The sequence below is a fragment of the Cyclopterus lumpus genome, chromosome 1, assembly GCF_009769545.1.
Source record: "Cyclopterus lumpus isolate fCycLum1 chromosome 1, fCycLum1.pri, whole genome shotgun sequence".
In the NCBI taxonomy this organism is placed as follows: domain Eukaryota; kingdom Metazoa; phylum Chordata; class Actinopteri; order Perciformes; family Cyclopteridae; genus Cyclopterus; species Cyclopterus lumpus.
In genome coordinates this window covers 3255567-3274629 of record NC_046966.1, presented here as the reverse complement: position 1 = coordinate 3274629, position 19063 = coordinate 3255567, and the positions used below count along the sequence as shown (strand labels likewise).

The following is a 19063-nucleotide window of genomic DNA, read 5'->3' as shown; positions in this document are numbered from 1 at the left end:
TGACAAAACCAAACAAAATTTAAAACATGATTTTTATCTAACAAAATATTCTACTGCAGATCCATATTCGTTGGAGTTTAGCCTTTCAAAAACTCCCGCTTGCCTTGCAGAAGAGTTCCAGATCAGCGACACATTCATTAAGAATAAAGACTCTTTCATAGAAGGATATGTGCTTCCAGGGATTTATTTTCCCCGGACATCAGGTGTCTGCTCATTTCTCCCTCGGCGCAAACAAACCAAACGGTTGCCGTCATTTAGCAGATTCTGATTATTTATATGACGTAATATATCCTCTGGGCTTGTATCTTTTTGTGATAGATCATCAGTGTGTTTTCTTGCCTGACTCGCTTGCGGCAAAACTACCGCTGCAGATGGCGAGCCTCAGTTTACAAAGAAAAGCATCAAATTCTCACATTTGACATGCTGGAAAAAACCCGTTATTACAGAAAAGAATCAGCAGATTAATGAATTAATTCGTCAAATTAAATGAATTAATCAGTTGCAGCCCCAAGACAAACTAAACAAATGTAGCGACTGTGAACACACAGATTCCATCTCAGTGTTCTGCCAGCGTGCAGCTTGATTGCGTTTTGTTTCTGTAAGTTAGCTGGAGCTAATAAATAATAATAAGAGTTAATAAAGTAACCTGTAACTCTCCACCTCTCCTTTCAGCGGTTCGGGGCGTCACCACATGCTGCCCCTCCTCTCGTCCTTGTCCTCCCTGGTGCTGTACCTTCGTCGGCTGCAGCACTCGGCCTTCCTGTCCCTGTCTCGCCAGCTCCAATCGGCCGAGGCCTGGCGCCTCCTCTGCCACTCCAGCCTGGCTCTCCTCATCCTGTACAACCGGCGGCGCGAGTGCGAGGTCTCCAAGCTGTCCATCGCCGAGTATCGCGCCCGCCTCACCCCACAGTGCCCCGTTCCCGTCCCGCCCGGCGCCCCGCCGGCTCTCACTCCACTGGAGGCCTCCCTGTCTCCGTTTGAGCGTCTGGTGCTCCCCCACCTCCCCAGAGTCGGGGTCCAGGGCAAACGTGGCCGCGTGCAGCCCCTCATCCTGCCCCCTCACTGCGAGCCCTGCCTGGAGCTCCTCCTGGAGACGCGCCAGGACGTGGGAGTGGACCCGGCGAACCCGTACGTCTTCGCCAGGCCCTACCACTCCCCCGCCACGCCACTGCGAGGCACTGACCTCCTGCGCAGCCTGGCCCGCTCAAGCGGCACCCGCAACCCCCGCGCACTGACCCAGACCCGGGTTCGCCGGCAGGTGGCCATACTGACCCAGCTGCTGCTGCTGGGAGAAGGGGAGGAGCCCGGGCAGCCCGGGGGCAGCGCGGTGGAGAGGCTGGAGCACTTCCTGGAGAGGGAGTACCACGTGACGCAGAACTGTGCCGGTATTGGCCAAGACCCGGGCCTGATGGGCCGGGTGGGCCGAGTGGTGCTCTGCGGGGAGAGGGATGGAGTGCTGTTCAGAGGAATGAGCCTGAACCACATCTGCCTGGAACTGGACGGTGAGTGGAACTCGTGTCTCTCTGTTGTCTGTTAACACGCGGTGTTGTCAGACACCCCGTGGCTGGAGAAGGGTCGCGACCCTCCTTCCAGTTTGTGCGGATGCTCGTGTGTTTGATTGCACACGGGGAGTCGTGACGGGTCAGACTCTTTCGGTCCTCTCTCTGTCCTCTGTCTGAACCTTTCTCGCCTCCTCTTTCCAGTGATGTCGGGAAACTCTGCTGACTCCTACTCAGAGGGAGAGTCCGACGGGGAGCAGGCGAAGGAGAAGACGGAGGCGCCCGTCCCCGCTCCTGCTCCTCCTCCCGCTCCGATCCCCACACCCACCCTGCTGTATGTCCGGAAGGGCAAGAACAACGGGCGGGTGGGGCGACCCAAGAAGCTCAAGAGCGCGCAGCCAACCGCTCCGCCTCCTGCTCAGGCTCCTACTGTGAACCGCAGGAGAGGCTCAGGTCAGCCCAAATCAGGTTTGTGTGATTGCACCATTTCACAAAACTAAGGAAGATAAATGAATAAAATTGTGCAGGTGAGATTAAAAAAATAAATAAAGAAGGTGCTCTGCTCGAAGTGAGCCGAGACTCTTTTGGACCCTCTTCGTATCAGGCCTTCTTGGAGATTCCTAACGATTTTTGAAAAAAAGCGACGCTTCTTTTTTTGAGCTCGCTGTCATAGAAGAAAAAGAAGCAAACGTTTAGAAACTGGAACCAGTTCATTTTCTTTAGATCAACTAGTCAATGAGTTGAAACTGATGGATCACAAAAAGTAAGACACACACTCACACACACACACACACACACACACACACACACACACACACACACACACACACACACACACACACACACACGCACATACGAGTGAAGAGATTAATGCTCGTGAAAATGGCCCAGATATAATTGGAAGCGGCCTAGATCTGATGTGTTGTAACTGTGTCATTTAAATGTCAACAGCAGAAGAGATTTCCGTCCCTTGTTCTGATATTGATATCGTAGTCGGTGCTCGCTCGCTTTCTGACTGAAGGTAAAAAACTAACCTGAACTTCAGGCGGAACATATTCAACCTTTTTTTTAAATGGAGCTTCATGAATTAATTTAAACTTGTGACACGATTCCTCGTGCACCTTGTTTTTCCTCTTCCTGTTGCCGTATCGTGCATCAAGGAAGAAGAAGGTTTACATCTTTCAAGTCAGCTAACATCCCAACCAGTAATAGCCCACATTTGAGCTTTGTTTATACTTATGCTTGGCGTTCATACTCTAATGCGCTGCAGTATTCTCCCAAACAGCAGAGGGCGAACACACACAATGAACTGTGAGGAATCAAAAAGACAACGAGTGAAACTCAGATATGAACAGACTGTTGTGTGAATGACAGAAAGCCATAAACTCACCTCCACAAAAACTCGTATTGCATATTCATAAATGACTTTATTGTCTATGTACATACAAACCAAGTCAAGCATTAAGTATAAAAGAAACAAAGGTTGAATAGCAAATATTTATTCAGATGTCAATTATGAATGCCTCCTGGTTCTAAAGCATTTAAAAGCCAATCGGCCTTCGACATGTAAATAGTGCTTTTATCAGTGAACACCAGCGAGTATAAACTCAGCTTAATACAAAAACAACTCCTTAAATGCAAAACTAGACGCTTGAGACCAACTGGCTCAAACCCGCTGGAACCTGAAGAGCACAACACACCTGACGAGAGAGACCCCCCCCCCCCCCCCCGCTCATCCCTCCTCTTCCCCCTGGCAGGAAAGCGTGGCGTCCTGAAGCGGCCCTGGTCGGAGGCGGAGCGCACGGCGGTGGAGGAGCACCTGAACCAGAACATCACGGAGCTCCGCGTGCCCGCCAAGGCCGACTGCGAGCGCTGCCTGCAGCAGTGCCCCCTGCTGGTCAGCAACCACCGCGACTGGCGAGCCATCAAGTTCTACTGCCACAATCGCATCCAGCTGCTCAAGAAGAACCAGCGCCGGGAAAATGAGCCCCTGCCGCTCATCGTCTGCTGAAGAGGGGGGGGGGGGGGCAGGGCAGGTGACCAGAGCAGATTCTCAAATGGTAACCAGCTGCCCAGGAAACACACTAGTTTTGAGATGACGGTCCTAAATTTCAGTTTGTTTTCTAATTTTCGATACCTGACGGTCAGTTTTGTTTCAGAAATCTGAATGATTTTTGTATTTTTTTTATTTTTTTTTCCTGCTCTACTTTAAAGGTCTTACAGAAAATGACACTATCGAGTCTTGATGGGGCTCCTGGTTCGAGGGGGGTCACAGTGCAATTCTTGTCTAAAAGCAGCGCACTTGGACGGGTGCCGTTTGAGACATGCCTTGGGGGGGAGGGGGGGGGGGGGGGGCTTCAGAGACCATGGCACTGGCCGCAGCCTTTGTTGTGTTGTATATGGACTTCTCTCCTTGGGATACACTAAAATGTACACGAGGGGGGGGGGGGTTGAACGTCCTGAAGTAGCGTCAGTGTTTTATGCACTTGGAGACTTCAATAGGACACACTTTCCTTTCTAGTGGCTATATAATTAGAGCAGGCCTAACTACTTTTAACCTAGAAGAATAACCAGATCTTTCACGTGAGCTAGTTCGTCTTTTTCATCCTGCTGACTGTGCAATTCTGACAACGGTTTTGCTCTATATACTCAGACCATCATATGTACGGTACTAGGTGAGGACTTTAGTTTAAAGTGGAACACGAGATTACGACGGAGAGTTTATTTAATTTTTTTTCTTGACAAACTCCAGAGTGGGTTTCGTGAGAGACGAGGAAAAGGTCGCAGAATGTAGTGCAGCTCCTTAAAGATGCCTAAGATGTTTAGTCAAGACACGGAAACACGAGAACTGTCCCGGAGACGCCGTCGGACCCGAGAAGTCGACAGCTCGGGTCGTGTTTCCTTTTGTTGTTTTTCCTGCCTGTTGCACATTTGTTATTCAAAGCAGTAAAAAAAAAAAAGAAGAAGAAAAAAGAAGTGCTGTAGGCCAATGAGCAGGATATCACTTTATATGTGGAGAGGAGACTTCCCTTGGTTGTGTTTCAGTGGGCATTAATCAGAGACGTGGCGGTTCCGTTGGTTGCCACGTTAGTTGCCACGTTAGTTGCCACGTTAGTTGCGTTGTCTTTCCCCCGTTGGCCTCCTGAACTACACGCAGCTCCACCGGACTAGAACCTCCATGAAACCTCAAGACAGATTACTTGAAGTTATTTAAATCTTTTTGCAGAATCTTTATGTTCTCTCTTGCTCTAGCCGGGCCAGTTGCATTGTACATAAAAAATATATTATCAATATGGCTAACTGGTTGTTTGTGCTAGACTAAATGTAGCCTTCATTTTTTTTTTTTTCATTTCTGAGCTATTGCTATCTGTAAATAAGCCTGTTTTGTAAATACTCATCAGAGAAACAAAGAAAAAACACAATGTATGACATGCCTTGGTTATTGTGTTATGTTTTTATAAGTCTTATAAAAATGTAAAGCTCCACGATTGTGTTGTGGTTTTTCATTCAATGCCCTAAAGTGAAATGATTTTCTCTGTTGAAAAAGTTTGTCATGTATTGCCTAACTGTTTAGGATTGACGTGCAGTTCACTGTCAATGCCACTAGATGGAAGTGTTGGTTCATAGATCATAAACCGTTCTGAGTAATCAAATGAGGATACAGATTTCTCCTCCAGTGACACATCAGTTAAAGATGAAATCATTTCTTCTTTCTGGATGAAAGCAAGACCCAGCATGAAGACGCCATCATACCAAATGGTACTACACATTAAACATGCGTCCACCTTAATTGGACAACGCAGGCTGTGTGTAGAGGGATGTGAAGTCCTCTGAGTCAGACGGCACCGAGGCCTCGGGGAACAACGATACATTTATCAGGCCTTAGTTTAACCTCGTTTCACATTTGTTGCTCGTCAGAAGAAAAGCGTCCCCGTAAACTAATGTCAAACCACATCGGGTCACATCTGGAGTCCCGTGGCGTTTGCCGTTAGCAGCCTTGTGCACGCTTACCCGACGCACCACTCTCATAGCAGTGAAAGCGTCACGCCGTCTAGTGCCACGTCAGGACTTGCGTCTGTATTTCTCACAGTTAGACCCCAATGAAGGCTTTCTCAGAGGTTAATTAGCCACGCAATGGGAACACTGTTTTTATTTTTTATTTCCCACAGTTACGTCTTTATTAGAGTTTTGTTGAGGCCTGTTAACCTCATGGCCTCTGGCTTAGGCCCCAAAAAGAAGAGAGAATAATCTTGGCATCCTAAGAAAGGTTAACATTTGTGAAATTCCTGCAGATATGTAAGCATACGTTGTATATATGTTACTGGTTGTGTGTGTAAATGACAAACAAAACTACGCTTTTAGAGGGATTAACCCTCTGGAATGACACGGTAGCAGCCTAAGACCTCGAGCCAGCCATATCACAGTATCACAGAGTGGTTGTAAGACTAGAAAAGTGCTATACAAGCACAAGTTCATTGACCATTTACTGGAGGTATTAATTCCATTTAAATACAATTCCCATTCAGAGAAAACCATAACCTTTTGGTCTATGTGGAGTTCTCTGGACTGTATTCAAGCTCAATGCCTGTAGAATAAGTGTAGTAGCACGCTTCTTCCAACAGATGGAGACAGACCACATGTTCACATGCAAGGCTGAGGACGAGGCTCTCTCTGAAAACACGACCCAAAGATGATTCAGAGACATTGGAGTAGCCACGGCAACCCTCGATTGCTTTTTAGTAAGGCTTTTAATAAAGAATGAATATTTATTCCCTTATTGGTGTCAGTAAATTTCATTTGTCCATTAATAATTTTCGTCGCCAGCAGCTCCCGTCACTGCATATTTGATTATTTTTTGATTCCTTCAATAAAACACGTCTCCGTCTCCCATCAGCAACGAATGTATGTGCGTCAAAACAATATCTTCATGTCCGGGGGGGGGGGGGGGGGGGGGTGATTCCCCAGAAGGGGTTGTTGGTTTTCCTCTCGTTTCCCCCCTAAAGAAAGACTGAAGAGGGTCCAGTTAGCTGCATTGTAGACAACAGCTGATAATAAAAGAGTAACGTTAGCAGCTTACAACAGCTATACATATACAAGTATACATATACAAAAATAACATGCATCACTTTGAGCATGTATACTGTACATAACCATACTGCAACACTACCATTCCGTTATTGGCACCCTGCTTACCATTTACTGGATGGTTTCCCCCGTGCGTAACCATTTTGATGCGACAGCGATGGCATTGCTAACGCCGTCTGAAGCTAACCGTTAGCTACGCGGTTACCTCGGCCACGCTGCGTCGAGACCGAAAGCGCACGTGAAAAAGTTTGACCTGCTTTCAAAATGCAGCGGTGCCTCACGGGGGGCGCTGCGGTCACGCTAGCCGCCGGTAGCGCTCGCTTTTTGAAATACCTGGATCTGGAGGCGCCTCCTCTTCCTCCCAGTTTCATCTCCAGGCGTTCAAAACGGGAAGCCGCCTCACCTTTCTGGCCGTCGGCGCCCTCGCTCACGGCGCTCTGGATCACATCGCATGTCAACGTGACAACGTGACAACGGCGAAGCTAGGACGGCGTCAGCTAGTGGAGGAGGAGCTCACGAGGGTCACGAGGTGAACCTCTAATCTGACGTGTTTCATGGAGCAAAGTGAACAAATTATACTCAAACCCAAAGCCAATAATCTGTAAAAATCATACATGAAAATATAAATGAGACAATGATGAAAAAACGTAGACGACGTATGTAAGGATTTATTGAATTGCTTTACAATATACGTATTAATTTAGTCTTTGTATTGTTTTACATTTATTTTCTCAGGTCTCTCGCATGTCTTTAATTAGTGTTGGGCATTTTGGAGCTCTGTACCGTTCACACCAAAGTGTTCCCAGAAAAAAGCCTGTATTTCTAATCACCACAGCAGGGTTTAGTTTATACGCTGTGCTGCATCACAGACACACACATGCAGGGCCTCCCTAATGCCGGGCTTTAAAGGGGATTCAAGGGGATTCAAGGGAACATCCCCAAGGTTTAGTGGTTCTGGTGAATACAGTTACTCCCGGGGACCACAGCAGCCTCCCAAGGTCTGCAAACATGGCTCTGAAATAGTACACGTTCAATTTAATATCTGCTGTGTCATTTGCAAGTTCAATGCAGTTTCAATATCAGTACGGGGACGGAACGACAGGGTACGAACCACTCCGCCTCACAGCGCCCTCTCACAGATAGACGGACCAGTAGACCACATTGAAGAAGAGGAAGGAGAAGGGGAAGAGGGCCCGTGCGTAGAGGTCGACGCGTTTGGCGGCGGCAGGTATGACGGCCTTGGGCGGCGCCGGTTTCTTGTTGGCTTTGTTCTGGGACTTGAGGCCCCCCAACACCTCAACCGCTTTACCGTAACAGTCAAAGTTTGACAGCTCAAAGTCTCGTGGGAGGGATCCCACGATGCTGAAGTCGTTGGCGCGAAGGTCCGACTTGGAGGTGCAAACTTTCTTACAGCGAGTTTCTACCACCTGGTCAGACACAGAGACGGACGCGGAGTCAGAACATTAGAAAAAAAAGAGAGTCCATTATCATTTTTATTCTACATTAAGGATTGCCAATGTGCCTTGCTTATGCGATGTCTTTGTTTATGGGTATGATGCTGCATTCCTTACGACACACACAGTCTCAGCATTGATTAAGGGACAGCTTGTTTTTTAAAACTCTAAATAGGCTCATAAAGGAGAAGGCAGTGATTAACATTACACATTAACTGGTTCAATGTCTCGTTTACTCTTGTTACAAGTTTCATATTAGTCCAAATGAGCCTGCTTTTTCTCTCTTGTGATGCCACAACCACAAATGTAAGCAACAGAAATATGTGAATGCACGCTGCTGGCCTCCTCCGCTTCTCTCCTTCAGGATTGTTCCTATTTTTATTTTTTTTTTCCTGTTCCCATGTGAGGTCCTGGGACAGAGGGGGTGTCGTATGTTGCACACATTGTAAAGCCCCCTGAGGCAAATTGTGATTTTAAGCTGTTGCGTTGAGTGGCGTTTACCTGCAAAGTGTTGACATGTATGGGCGTTCCTCCGGTCCCATTCACTGTGTTCTTAGCTTTATTTAAAGCCATCTTTCCTTCTTTCTCTTGCAACGCTTTCTCTTTCTCAGCCATTTTGGCTTTCTCCTCCTCAATCCGCTTGGGACTGTTCAGCATCACCTAGAAGATAGAGAGAGAGAGAGAGCGAGAGAGAATGGGAGGAAGTGAGAGAGAGGGAGAGGGCGAACGAGAGAGTGAGAGAGAGAGATGAAGTGAGAGAGAGAGAGAAAGAGAAAGGGAGAAAGAGAGAGTGAGGGAGAGATATGAAGTGAGAGAGAGAGAGAGAGAGAGGGAGAAAGAGAGAGAGAAGGAGAAAGAGAGAGAGTGGATGGATTTTGTGAATTTTGCCCACAGCTAGCCTTCCCGAGATACCGATAACATTTTCAATTTCCAATCATTTGATGTCCAAAAGCTTTTCCTCCACTCTGAGTATGTGTCCTTTAAGGTGTGTGTGTGTGTGTGTCTGTGTGTGTGTGTGTGTGTGTGTATGTGTGTCCAGTAAGGCAAATGTGTGTGTGTCTTTCTGTGGGCATCCTGTAAGATGTGTGTGTGTGCGTGCGTGTGTGTGTGTGCGCGCGTGTGTGTGTGCGTCCTGTAAGGTGTGTGTGTGTGTGTGCGTGTGCGTGTGTGTGTGCGTGTGTGTCTTTCTGTTCGTCCCCTCCAAGCAGGAGCCTCCTGTTGACACGGCGCCCTCGGTGCGCTCAGTTGCATAACCACAATAACATCATATTTCGTCACGATTTTGTAAGGTGATGACATCATAAATTGTTAAGAGAGACATCCAAAGCTTCATTTGAAAACCGCAATGGAAGCTTTGAATAAAAATGTTAAAAAGACCTTCTGCACACCCTAATTCCATCATCAATGAAAATGAAACTATGGGCATTTCCTCTGGTTGCTGTTTTCTGTATTATTCCGTACATTTGTGTTGACCTTCAATAACAGACCCCTTTAACAATCAGTTGTTAAGAGAGTCTTAATAAACTTTGTGTGCCACAAATTCATAATCATTTGTTACACGTTGTACGTTCGGCAAACAAAGGATACATTAAGTTTGTCTAGTTCTGTGACGCTACCAATAAATCAGCTGCCTGTATTATATCTGAGTAGATCATCTACGTGTGTGTGGACATTCAGTGAGAAAAGTTGACCCACATAAGAATACAGAATAATAATCACTGTAACTTTAATACGTCATAGAATGCATCATATGTACCTTTAACTCCAACATTACAGAAAAGATCGTACACTCTTTCTGAGTCATAGAGGACTTCTCCGCCCTTGTTGCTCCATTCTTCTTCCATAATCCACACACTCTTTAACCCCAGTGATGGGTGTGGAGAGGTACTGTGTGTGTACAGTTGTGTGGTTGTGTGTTGAACTGACCTGCACCACAGCGTATTCCACCAGTGATGAAAAACCAAAGAGTAGACAGGTTATGAGCCAGATATCGATGGCTTTTACGTAGGAGACCTTTGGCAGCTCCGACGCCAAGAGCATACTCTCACTGGAGAGAGAGAGCACCGATAGAATACCTGGAAACACACACACACACACACACACACGTCCACACATTAATGCCACCGTAATGTCAACGTGTAATATACCATCAACTATTGTGGGATAGCGGGACAAAGGAAAGGTGTGTCGATGGATTTAAGGCCCAAAAGGCGACCTTGAGTGCCTTGAAAGGCGCCTTATAAAACCAATGTATTATTATTATAATTAATAGCATCGCTGATGAGGGCGGAATCCAGAAAATCAATAATAAATTAAATATGTTCTCGATTAGAACTCTTGCAACATTGTAGTCTGCTGTGAAGAGTATCAACTATCTAAGTCTGGGGCGCCCTGGTGGCTGAAAGATGAACCTAAAGACGGTGCACAGAGAATAACTCTTAATGCGCCATTTAAAATTGCTGCAATACACCTCTAATAAGCCTCAATCTTCATATCTTATGGGTAATATCAGTTTAATAAGGAAGGAAACAATGTGAATGAGGAGGGGACTCTTTCTCATGTCACATTAGTCTGTAAGAAATATGTTTCTCCTTGTGGTAGACGGGGATAGAAGAGGTAAAAATCAACGTTTATAACGATTGCGTACACACGACATGGGGCCTGAGAGGCGAGCGCCACCTCCCTCACTAAAGTTGTGATCTATAAAAAAGAAACTCGACGGGAGAAGGCTATGAAACTCACATTATGGACATTATGGAGACACCGCAGCTTGCCACCTACCAAGCTTTTCAAATATTACCACGGATCGGTGTGGCCGCTGTCCACCGATTAGCCTTAATATTACATAATGTTCGTAATATCGTATGGACAGACTAGGAGGGAACAAGTGTTCGGGGTCCGTCTCCCCCACGAAAGAACTCCTTGTCTTCCTCCCGGTAGTCGCCGCCATTCTCCACAGAGAGCCGTCAGCATTTGCTTCTCATAAATCATGATTTGATTTTTTATTTTTTAGTTTCACTCGTGCCAACAGATCAACAAACATCTTTAACTTTCCTCCATTAAACGCTCATCCGCACTTTATAAAACCGGCAGCAGAATCTGTTCTGGGATAGCATCCAGATGGAGCGTGGGCGGCGTCCTTGACAGCATGATAAAGTGAGATCCATCAGTAACTCACTGCGGTTATATGTCTTACGTTGGCCCCAGGAATAGAGTGGCACACTAGCTGTCATACAGAAGGGAAATTGGCAAACATGCACTCAAAAGTTAGGTGTCAGAAGAACAGATTAGCTAACTTTACCTCTCATTACTTGTGTCTCCTTTGTCCACAAAGACAAGACGACAGGCGACACAGACATGTCATTCTTTATAATGAGGGCCCGAGCTGTCAGAGTTACCACGGAGCCCACACGGTCACTAACTGCACCCCCTGAATAAATAGTTTCTACAAAAAGCGGCATTTGTGGGACAAATCCAGGATGTCGAATGGGTTCAACGGGTGAAAAAGATGCACCGGGAAGCCAAAGCCTACAGATCAGAGTCAAGTGAACCATCACATCACCTGGGCATCAAGACTGAAGACCACGACGGTAGCTCTGTATGCACCGCTACCATCATTGAAAAGCCAAAAGAGCATTTTTATACATTCGGTACACCTTAAGCTGCTAGCGTAGCATCGAAGTGCGTATGCTAGTTAGTGATGTGCTAACATGCTCTGCTAATGTTAGCTCCCCAGCTTTTTACGTGGTAACATTATGATTTAGAAATGTACATCTCTGATGTAAACGAGTATCACCATTTAACAATATTTAGTCATAACTATGGTGAAATCCTCAAAACCAGCCTTAAAGTGACGAATATCTGAAACAATCAGTGTCATTTTCAGTTGATTTGATCTCGTCTTATGATCTTATTTATCTTGTGATCTTATTTATTAACTGGAAAAGTTTTTGTTAGGCGTGACTGCCCAGTTGGTTTTGTTTGTTCCTTGTAGTGTGTTACTTGTCTGTTGTGCTCTGTGGACTGTGTCTATTGTTGTCTGTACCAATTTTTGGTGGCAAATAAGTGGGGATTAATAAAGTTTTCGAATCTAATCGAATGGAATGCACGGAGAGTGGTCTTCCTCCAGGTGGTTTTGCTCAGTGACCAAGTCTAAAAATAAGAAGGACACATTTAGGACCAAGCTCTGGAGGTTGCAGAGATCCATCATGAGATCAGATCTCCTCTAGAGATCTCAGGAAATATAAGAAAATAGTTTCTATCCTAATTGCAGCATGTTCTGTTGTAGAATACTTTGCATGGTGACCATGGATTAGAAAATGACTAAATGAGAGTTTGAAGAAAGTGCCTCTCTATGAGGTCTACCCAGTGGAAATACAGCGACATCCCTCAATTCTTGGATGAGGAAACAGCTGTTTCAAAGTCAAATATCAGTGAGCAAAGGTAGTGATACAGATAATTGGCAGAAACCCCCTAAAACATAGACAGTGGCAGAATTCTGTTGTGTTCGCCTCCCTGTGAGGTACATCATTAAATATTGCATACTTGAAAGCAAATTGATGCAAATACAGCATTTGTGGTACTCACCCAATGGCACCCTGGCAGCTGAGGCATCGGGGTTGATCCAGAATGATAACCAGGACAAAACGACAAGCAACAGAGTTGGCGCATAAACTCCCATCAAGTAGAAACCAACCTGCCGACGCAACGTAAAGATCACTTCAACGCAGGTGTAGTATCCTGGAGACAGACGGAGGACAACCATAGTTTATAGTTTTTGTATGGATTTAGCAGACTTTATATCCACTTTAACAACAAAAAAAAGGCTCGATTTTTCTGTGTTAAAACGCCCACAAATGTTCTTTTTAAATAATGTTGACATTTAAGGTGCTTTCACAACTGACCTGCTTGGTTTGGATTCAAATGAACTCGTCTGTCATATTAAGGGTTTTGTTGTATTAAGATGAATTCACTATCACAATTAATTCAATATCACCAGACGTATCCTTTAGGGCTCAAACTGCACATGACCGGGCATTTTTGGATAAGAAGAGAGCAGGTTACGCTTTGCTGGTTGTTTGGCTGCAGACGGTTTAGATTGATGCACATTGCACTATTTCTTTGTGGAGTTTAATAGAAATGTTAGATGCCTGATATGCAAAGAAAAAGTATCAGTTTTAAAGGAATGTAATCCCGAGCGCCAATACTCGACTAAACACAGAGAACAGTATGAGGAGCACCTGGAGACGAGCCACGCAGCTTCAGAAAGGACTCACGTCTCAGCAAAGTATTTATTCATAAGCCCGAGAAGGACGGTGATCCTCCAGTTGAGGCAACTTTTATGTGGCGAGTTAATCGCCGAAGCAGGAAAAGCCGTTCACCGAAGGGAAGTTTCTGAAGGATTGCACGTTGCATATCGCTGATATTCGGTGTCTTGTTCAGCAATATCTCTCTAGCGGTCAAACACAGAGGCAGAGCGGATTAACGAGCTATCCGGAGACATTTGGGGATCAGTTAGGCGAGCAGGCCGGAGGCTTCGCTGCATTCTCCGTGGCGCTCGAAGAAAAGCACAGACGAAACCGACAATGCTCAGCTAGCCATAATCATCAGGGGCATTAATGATGAATCCAAAGTGACAGGAGAATTGCTGAGTTTGTGTCCATTGCTGAGTTTGTGTCGCAACCACAGCCAAATGTAAAAAAAAAAAATGGCGTTCTTGTCGGACTTGACCGTTGAAGCGGCCCTCCTAAGAGATGACAGAGATGTCCTAAGAGACCCCTCCTTTAAGGACTTGCTTTTCTGTATCTCAGGCCATCTTCAAAACAAGTGAAAAAACCAAGCTGGTGTCAAATCCGTAACTTCACATCGAGCTACCTGAGTCACGAATGAACAGGTTCCACTCATCCAGCGCGGTGGTGCTACATGCTCACTACGGCATATTCGTGTGGTTAGTCGGTGCAGCAAGCTCTGGGTTCTGAGGTCGAGCCTTTGGTGGTTTAGCCAGAAGCTGAACTACGAGACGACTAATCTCCCATGTCCCCTTAACTCCTCTTCACTACCCACTGAGCCCATCGAGATAGATAAAATGTCCTTTGAACGAATCCGATCATATCTATTATTTTGGTAATTGCAGCTCTATGATAGTTTTGCATGCCATTTTTTAAATATAAACTCCGCCGTGATTATTATCTCTTTAGGTTCAAACCTCTACCGAGTCACGGCACAATATGCGAACAGTCTCTCTGCAAAGTTGTGAAGCAGAACATCTTCAGAGAGGTTTTTAGTACAGATCATTCAGGCCATTCTCCAAATTGTGCATTTTGGATTTGTGTAAATTCATGTTGGGTAAATGTTGGGCTTTTTGAGTTGTGTTTGTAACATGTACAAATGGCTTACATATTCTTGTAGCCCAGGATGTGCTTTTTCATATGGTGGATAACATCATTATATTCGTTCATTATATTCTTTCGTGATTTCAAATTCTTTACAGACAGATCCCTGGCCCAGCTTTGGTTTGACCACATTTAAAGTTCAATCATAATGCTTGAGTGTTACCATAATACCTTCCAGTAATATACAAAAAATTATAAAATAATTCTCATTTCCTCGATGCGTGCTTATGTTAAATGATTAGAATGATATGATTAATACATACTAACCTGTTCCTTGATAGTATTTTGTGCAGTTTCCATAGATGATGTCCTCTTGTTTGATATCAAACTGCGGGAGAGCAATCTCATCCATCTGAACCGGGTCCGACTGCCACATGAACACAAGATCACTGGTGGTATAGCCAACTAAAACATTAAAATGAAAATTAATCATATTTATGTTCAGCATCAACACCTTTGCCACACAAGACATTCGTTACAAGATGTTGTCTCATTTTTTAAAATGCATGTTGTAACTCTTTGTTTTGCCCTTTTGTTGTGCTAGTTAGCTCTCATTCCAACCACCCTTTAATGGTGCAATGTTTGTTAACCAACAATGCTCAGGAGGTTCATCCAGAAGTATGCTTTGGTCTGAATGCATATGAGCTATTACCGGACTGAACTGGCTGAGGACTGTTTTGGGCTGTAGCTGTAGAACCAACACGGGGCTCCTGAGGCCCACAACATTTGTATTTAATGGCATAAACATGTCTCTGGAGAAGAGGCTGTAATGCGAGTTCTGATCTTTGATGGCGTTGCAGCGTTCATGCAGGTATAAAGTGCCCTGCAGAGAGAAACATGCATTCTGTCATATTGTTCGTTAAACATAATCCCATTTACGGAGAGACACTGTAGTGCTGGTGATTTATTGGAGGATGACTGTAAAAAGCTGCAAGTTGTTCTGTACGACAGGAAATAATAACAATAATATTAATAATAATATATCCTTTATTGATCCCCTTATTGGGGAAGTTCTTCTCTGCATTGTACCCATCCTTAGTTCTTAAGGAGCAGTGGGCTGCAGTGAAGCGCCCGAGGAGCGACTGGGGGTTCAGTGTCTTGCTCAAGGGCACTTTGACGGCTACCTCGTGGTTACAGGTCGACCGCTCTCCCCACGAGCGACAGTCGCCCCAAAATCAGACTTGACTTACATCAGCAAGTTTTCTGTGTATTGTTCAGCTCAAAATAAATCAAATGCCCTCATCCGGACTTTTAGAATGTTACAGTTGGCTTTAACACCTGTCAAAAGCTGTTTCACTCCCTGTAAATATCAAACAGTGTGTGTGTGTGTGTGTGTGTGTGTGTGTGTGTGTGTGTGTGTGTGTGCGTGCGTGCATGTGTGTGTGTACTCACAGCTTTCCAGCTGCATCTTACACCGCTGTGTGTCCATTGGGAAGAGTTGAAGATCCAAGGGACAAGACAGAGTCACCGACAGCCTGCACACATGCACACACACATGCACACACACATGCACACACACACACACACACACACACACACACACACACACGCACACACATCTTTTGACCTGATGACAGCGCTAGGTGAAAAGTTATGGAAATGTCTGAGTCAAACTCCAAGGCAATCCTTCCAATAGTTGTTTTAGATGCAGATCTTTTAAGGTGGACCCGCCCACCAACAAACCGACATTGACACGCGGTAACTTGGAAAGACACCAGCGGCTGCGTGGCTGGGAGAGAATGATATTTAAAGCGTGAAGGACGTTGCGGATTACCACAGAAACACGATATAAGCTGAAATGTGATAATAACAATGATGACGAAAAAACATCTTTAACCTTAAATTTGAACTACTAAACTTCTTCCAGAATCTGTCCTCAGGACCTCCAGGTCGCTAAGGGGTTGGACACATGCCTGGAGAGACTCACTGCAGATAAGATACAACAACTTCATGAAGAATAAGACATTAATTCATGGGTTTATAATTGATTCATGATTGGGATTTAACCGTCACATATTTTGACATGAACTATTATACCTAATATCTATCAAATCTGCTACAAGCCAAAAAGCTCTACGTGGGTTGATTGATGAAAAAATATGAACGCTACGTGAGCGTACCTCATACTGATTAAGATATCTCCGTTCCTGAAGATGAAGAGCAGAATGTTGTCCTGTGTGACATCGTGGAAGTTTGCGTTCTTCTCATTAGCAAAGAAAAGGTCTGGTTTCCACAAACACTGGAACATGTTGGGGTCAATCGTCAGGGAGTCACTCTTGAAGTCAGTCGGGAGTCGCAGGCGAGGGTCGTTCCATCGCTGGCGGAGGAATATGTTCACTCTGTAGTCCTGGAGAGAGACATGATGCTGATCATGGCCACCATGTGCCCTGCTGCTCCTGCTTACGACTACTTGTTAACGTTACTCGTAATAATATCACCGTGTTTTGACCACAGTAAAAGGTTTGGTTCACCCAAATGAAGGAAACAGTATTTCCAATTTTGAACCAAATAGAAAAACCAACGCTAAGTGTGTCTGTGGTGCGTGTGTCACCATGGTGGTCTCCTGGATGGACCCAAAGCTGTTGATGAAGATGTTCACCCGCGACTCCACTGGGATCCCTGAAACACGCATAGACAAACATGCCGTGATATGAAACCGGACTGTTCTGTTCCATGTACATACAGAAGGATTGATCTCCTGATCGCATGCTGATGAGTTACTCGATACATTTAGAGGAACACCTTCTCCAGGAGGACGTTCCATATGGATACTACTACTTTTTTCAGAAATAGTACAAATACTTACATTTGGGTACTTGCCGATAGCATTACAATTCTAACAAGGATTTGGAAATATTTTTTCTGACTGACAAATTATATATGAAGAAATGTAAAAAATAATAAAGTAGCTGAACAAAACTCTGGCTGACAAGCGAGACACTTATCCCGAGAATGTATTCACCGACATGGAAACTGCACACACACTGCACTGCTACATTCACTCATCAACACATCAGCAAAATAGACTTAATAAAACAAAAGTAAAGTACTCATTATGCAGAATAATATGTGATTGTGTTGTATTTATTTATTGGTTTTATTTGGTTTTAATAATCTCAGACTGAAAAGTAAAGTAACTGCAAAGAGTACAATAGAAGTAAAGTACTTTGATGTGATACTTGTCATGACATAAATGTATGTTCTGTGGGTTATACCGTAGTTCTTTCAGTGTTTATTATAATTCTGGACGAGCACACAGAAGCATATGTTTGGTCCTGTCCATCTTTCCGTAAACACAATGTGTGTCACTACCTGCATAGTTTGTGGCATTACCTTGAAAGTTAGGCCTTATTCTCGGGTCATAACTGACCATCAGACGGTTCAAGATGTTGGAGGTGGAGTTGGGAGGGACCTGGGCCAAGTCTTCTGCCGACAACTCGCTGTTAAATTGGAATACAAATTATTAACACACAAATTTGAAACACTGGAAAATCCTGAAGTTTTCTCACAAAAATGCTGGATACATGTGACATTAGAGTGTAACAGGGTAAAGTGCATTGGACCAAACATTGTAAAAATGGGCATAATAACATAGCAAATCTTTTGCTCGGCTCGAAAAAAAAAAAAAGAAGTAAAAATAGTTAAATCTGGCAAACAGAAAGGAGCCCGAATCCAATATTGACATAAATATCACAATGGCTTCCAAAAAAAAGGACATTACCACGAGACATCATCAAGGCTATCTTTTTATATAAACTATAACATTTGTCAGTATGAAGTGTCAAGAGTAAAAGCAAAGGTACAAACAAGGACACACCCACTAAATGTGGACGTTGGGTAGTACAATGGGTGAGATTCTTCCAGCAGAAATCTCTCAAAAGCAGAGAGTTAGTAGAAGAAGATTGGGTTTACCATACATGAAGCCATGTTTCCTCCGATATCACTGTTCAAGTCTTTTTACCCAGCACTGGTTGCATTTGTATTTATTTAGTTGAAGACACAGGAACAGCTTCTTTCCACTGGCCGTCACTCTTAATCAGACACCTCCATCTGCACTATTACCACCTTTCTGCATCCCAAATTCATTGTCCATTGTCATTGTTCTTATGTTCATATATATTATTCGATATATATTTATTTTTTTGTACACACTAGTTAAATGTTAATGTTGATGCTTAGTTTCAGGAGAGTTCCTGAATGATAGTGTGTTTCCTGTGAGCCTCATTGTACTGTAAGCTTTTCCGTGTGTCTGCTCAATGCTGTGTTGAGAACGCCTCCATTACTGGACTCGCTCCGTGTTACAGTGTTGGTCCCTTTTACATTGATTGTGTTGTCCCACGCTGGAGGCCCCTGCTAGTGTTAGCATCAGTGAGCTGCATCCGACCAGTTGGAGGACCGGGGCCAACGACCCCGAGCACTGGGTTAGGGTTAGAATGCTCTTTGTTTTGAAGGCTTTCCCCTCTCACTCTTTTACTAACCCACACCTACACACAGGCGCACACACACACCCATACTTCCCCTTGGTCTTGTTTATTGCTGAAAAGTAGAGAAGCATTAAAGCGCATAGGCATTGCACTGCTGGAAAAAATGTACAAAACAACTGTAAACTGCTTCGTCCAGGCCGCAGTAAACA

General features: G+C 44.6%; 2 protein-coding genes across 3 annotated transcripts in view; one reads left to right on the top strand and one right to left on the bottom strand.

Moving 5' to 3' along the window:
• Positions 1-4984, top strand: part of LOC117744277 — a 17142-nt gene extending 12158 nt beyond the window's left edge. Inside the window, exons 7-9 of one of the 2 annotated variants that reach the window (XM_034552507.1) lie at positions 673-1502; positions 1704-1967; positions 3257-4984. In XM_034552507.1, coding sequence (XP_034408398.1) covers positions 673-1502; positions 1704-1967; positions 3257-3510 — 1348 coding nt within the window. In that variant the 3' untranslated portion in view covers positions 3511-4984. The remainder of the gene's footprint in view (positions 1-672; positions 1503-1703; positions 1968-3256) is intronic. The other variant, XM_034552588.1, reaches the window with a different exon arrangement.
• A 2733-nt stretch (positions 4985-7717) lies between these two features.
• On the bottom strand, positions 7718-17818 carry LOC117733954 (glycine receptor subunit beta-like). Its single transcript, XM_034537928.1, has 9 exons — positions 17764-17818; positions 16982-17049; positions 16551-16777; positions 15823-15905; positions 14698-14835; positions 12626-12778; positions 9965-10113; positions 8540-8698; positions 7718-8011 (listed from the first exon to the last, which is right to left on the bottom strand). Exons 1-9 carry the CDS (start codon positions 17801-17803, stop codon positions 7718-7720), a joined length of 1311 nt encoding a protein of 436 aa, XP_034393819.1. The 5' UTR covers positions 17804-17818.
• Between the last annotated feature and the right edge of the window lie 1245 nt (positions 17819-19063).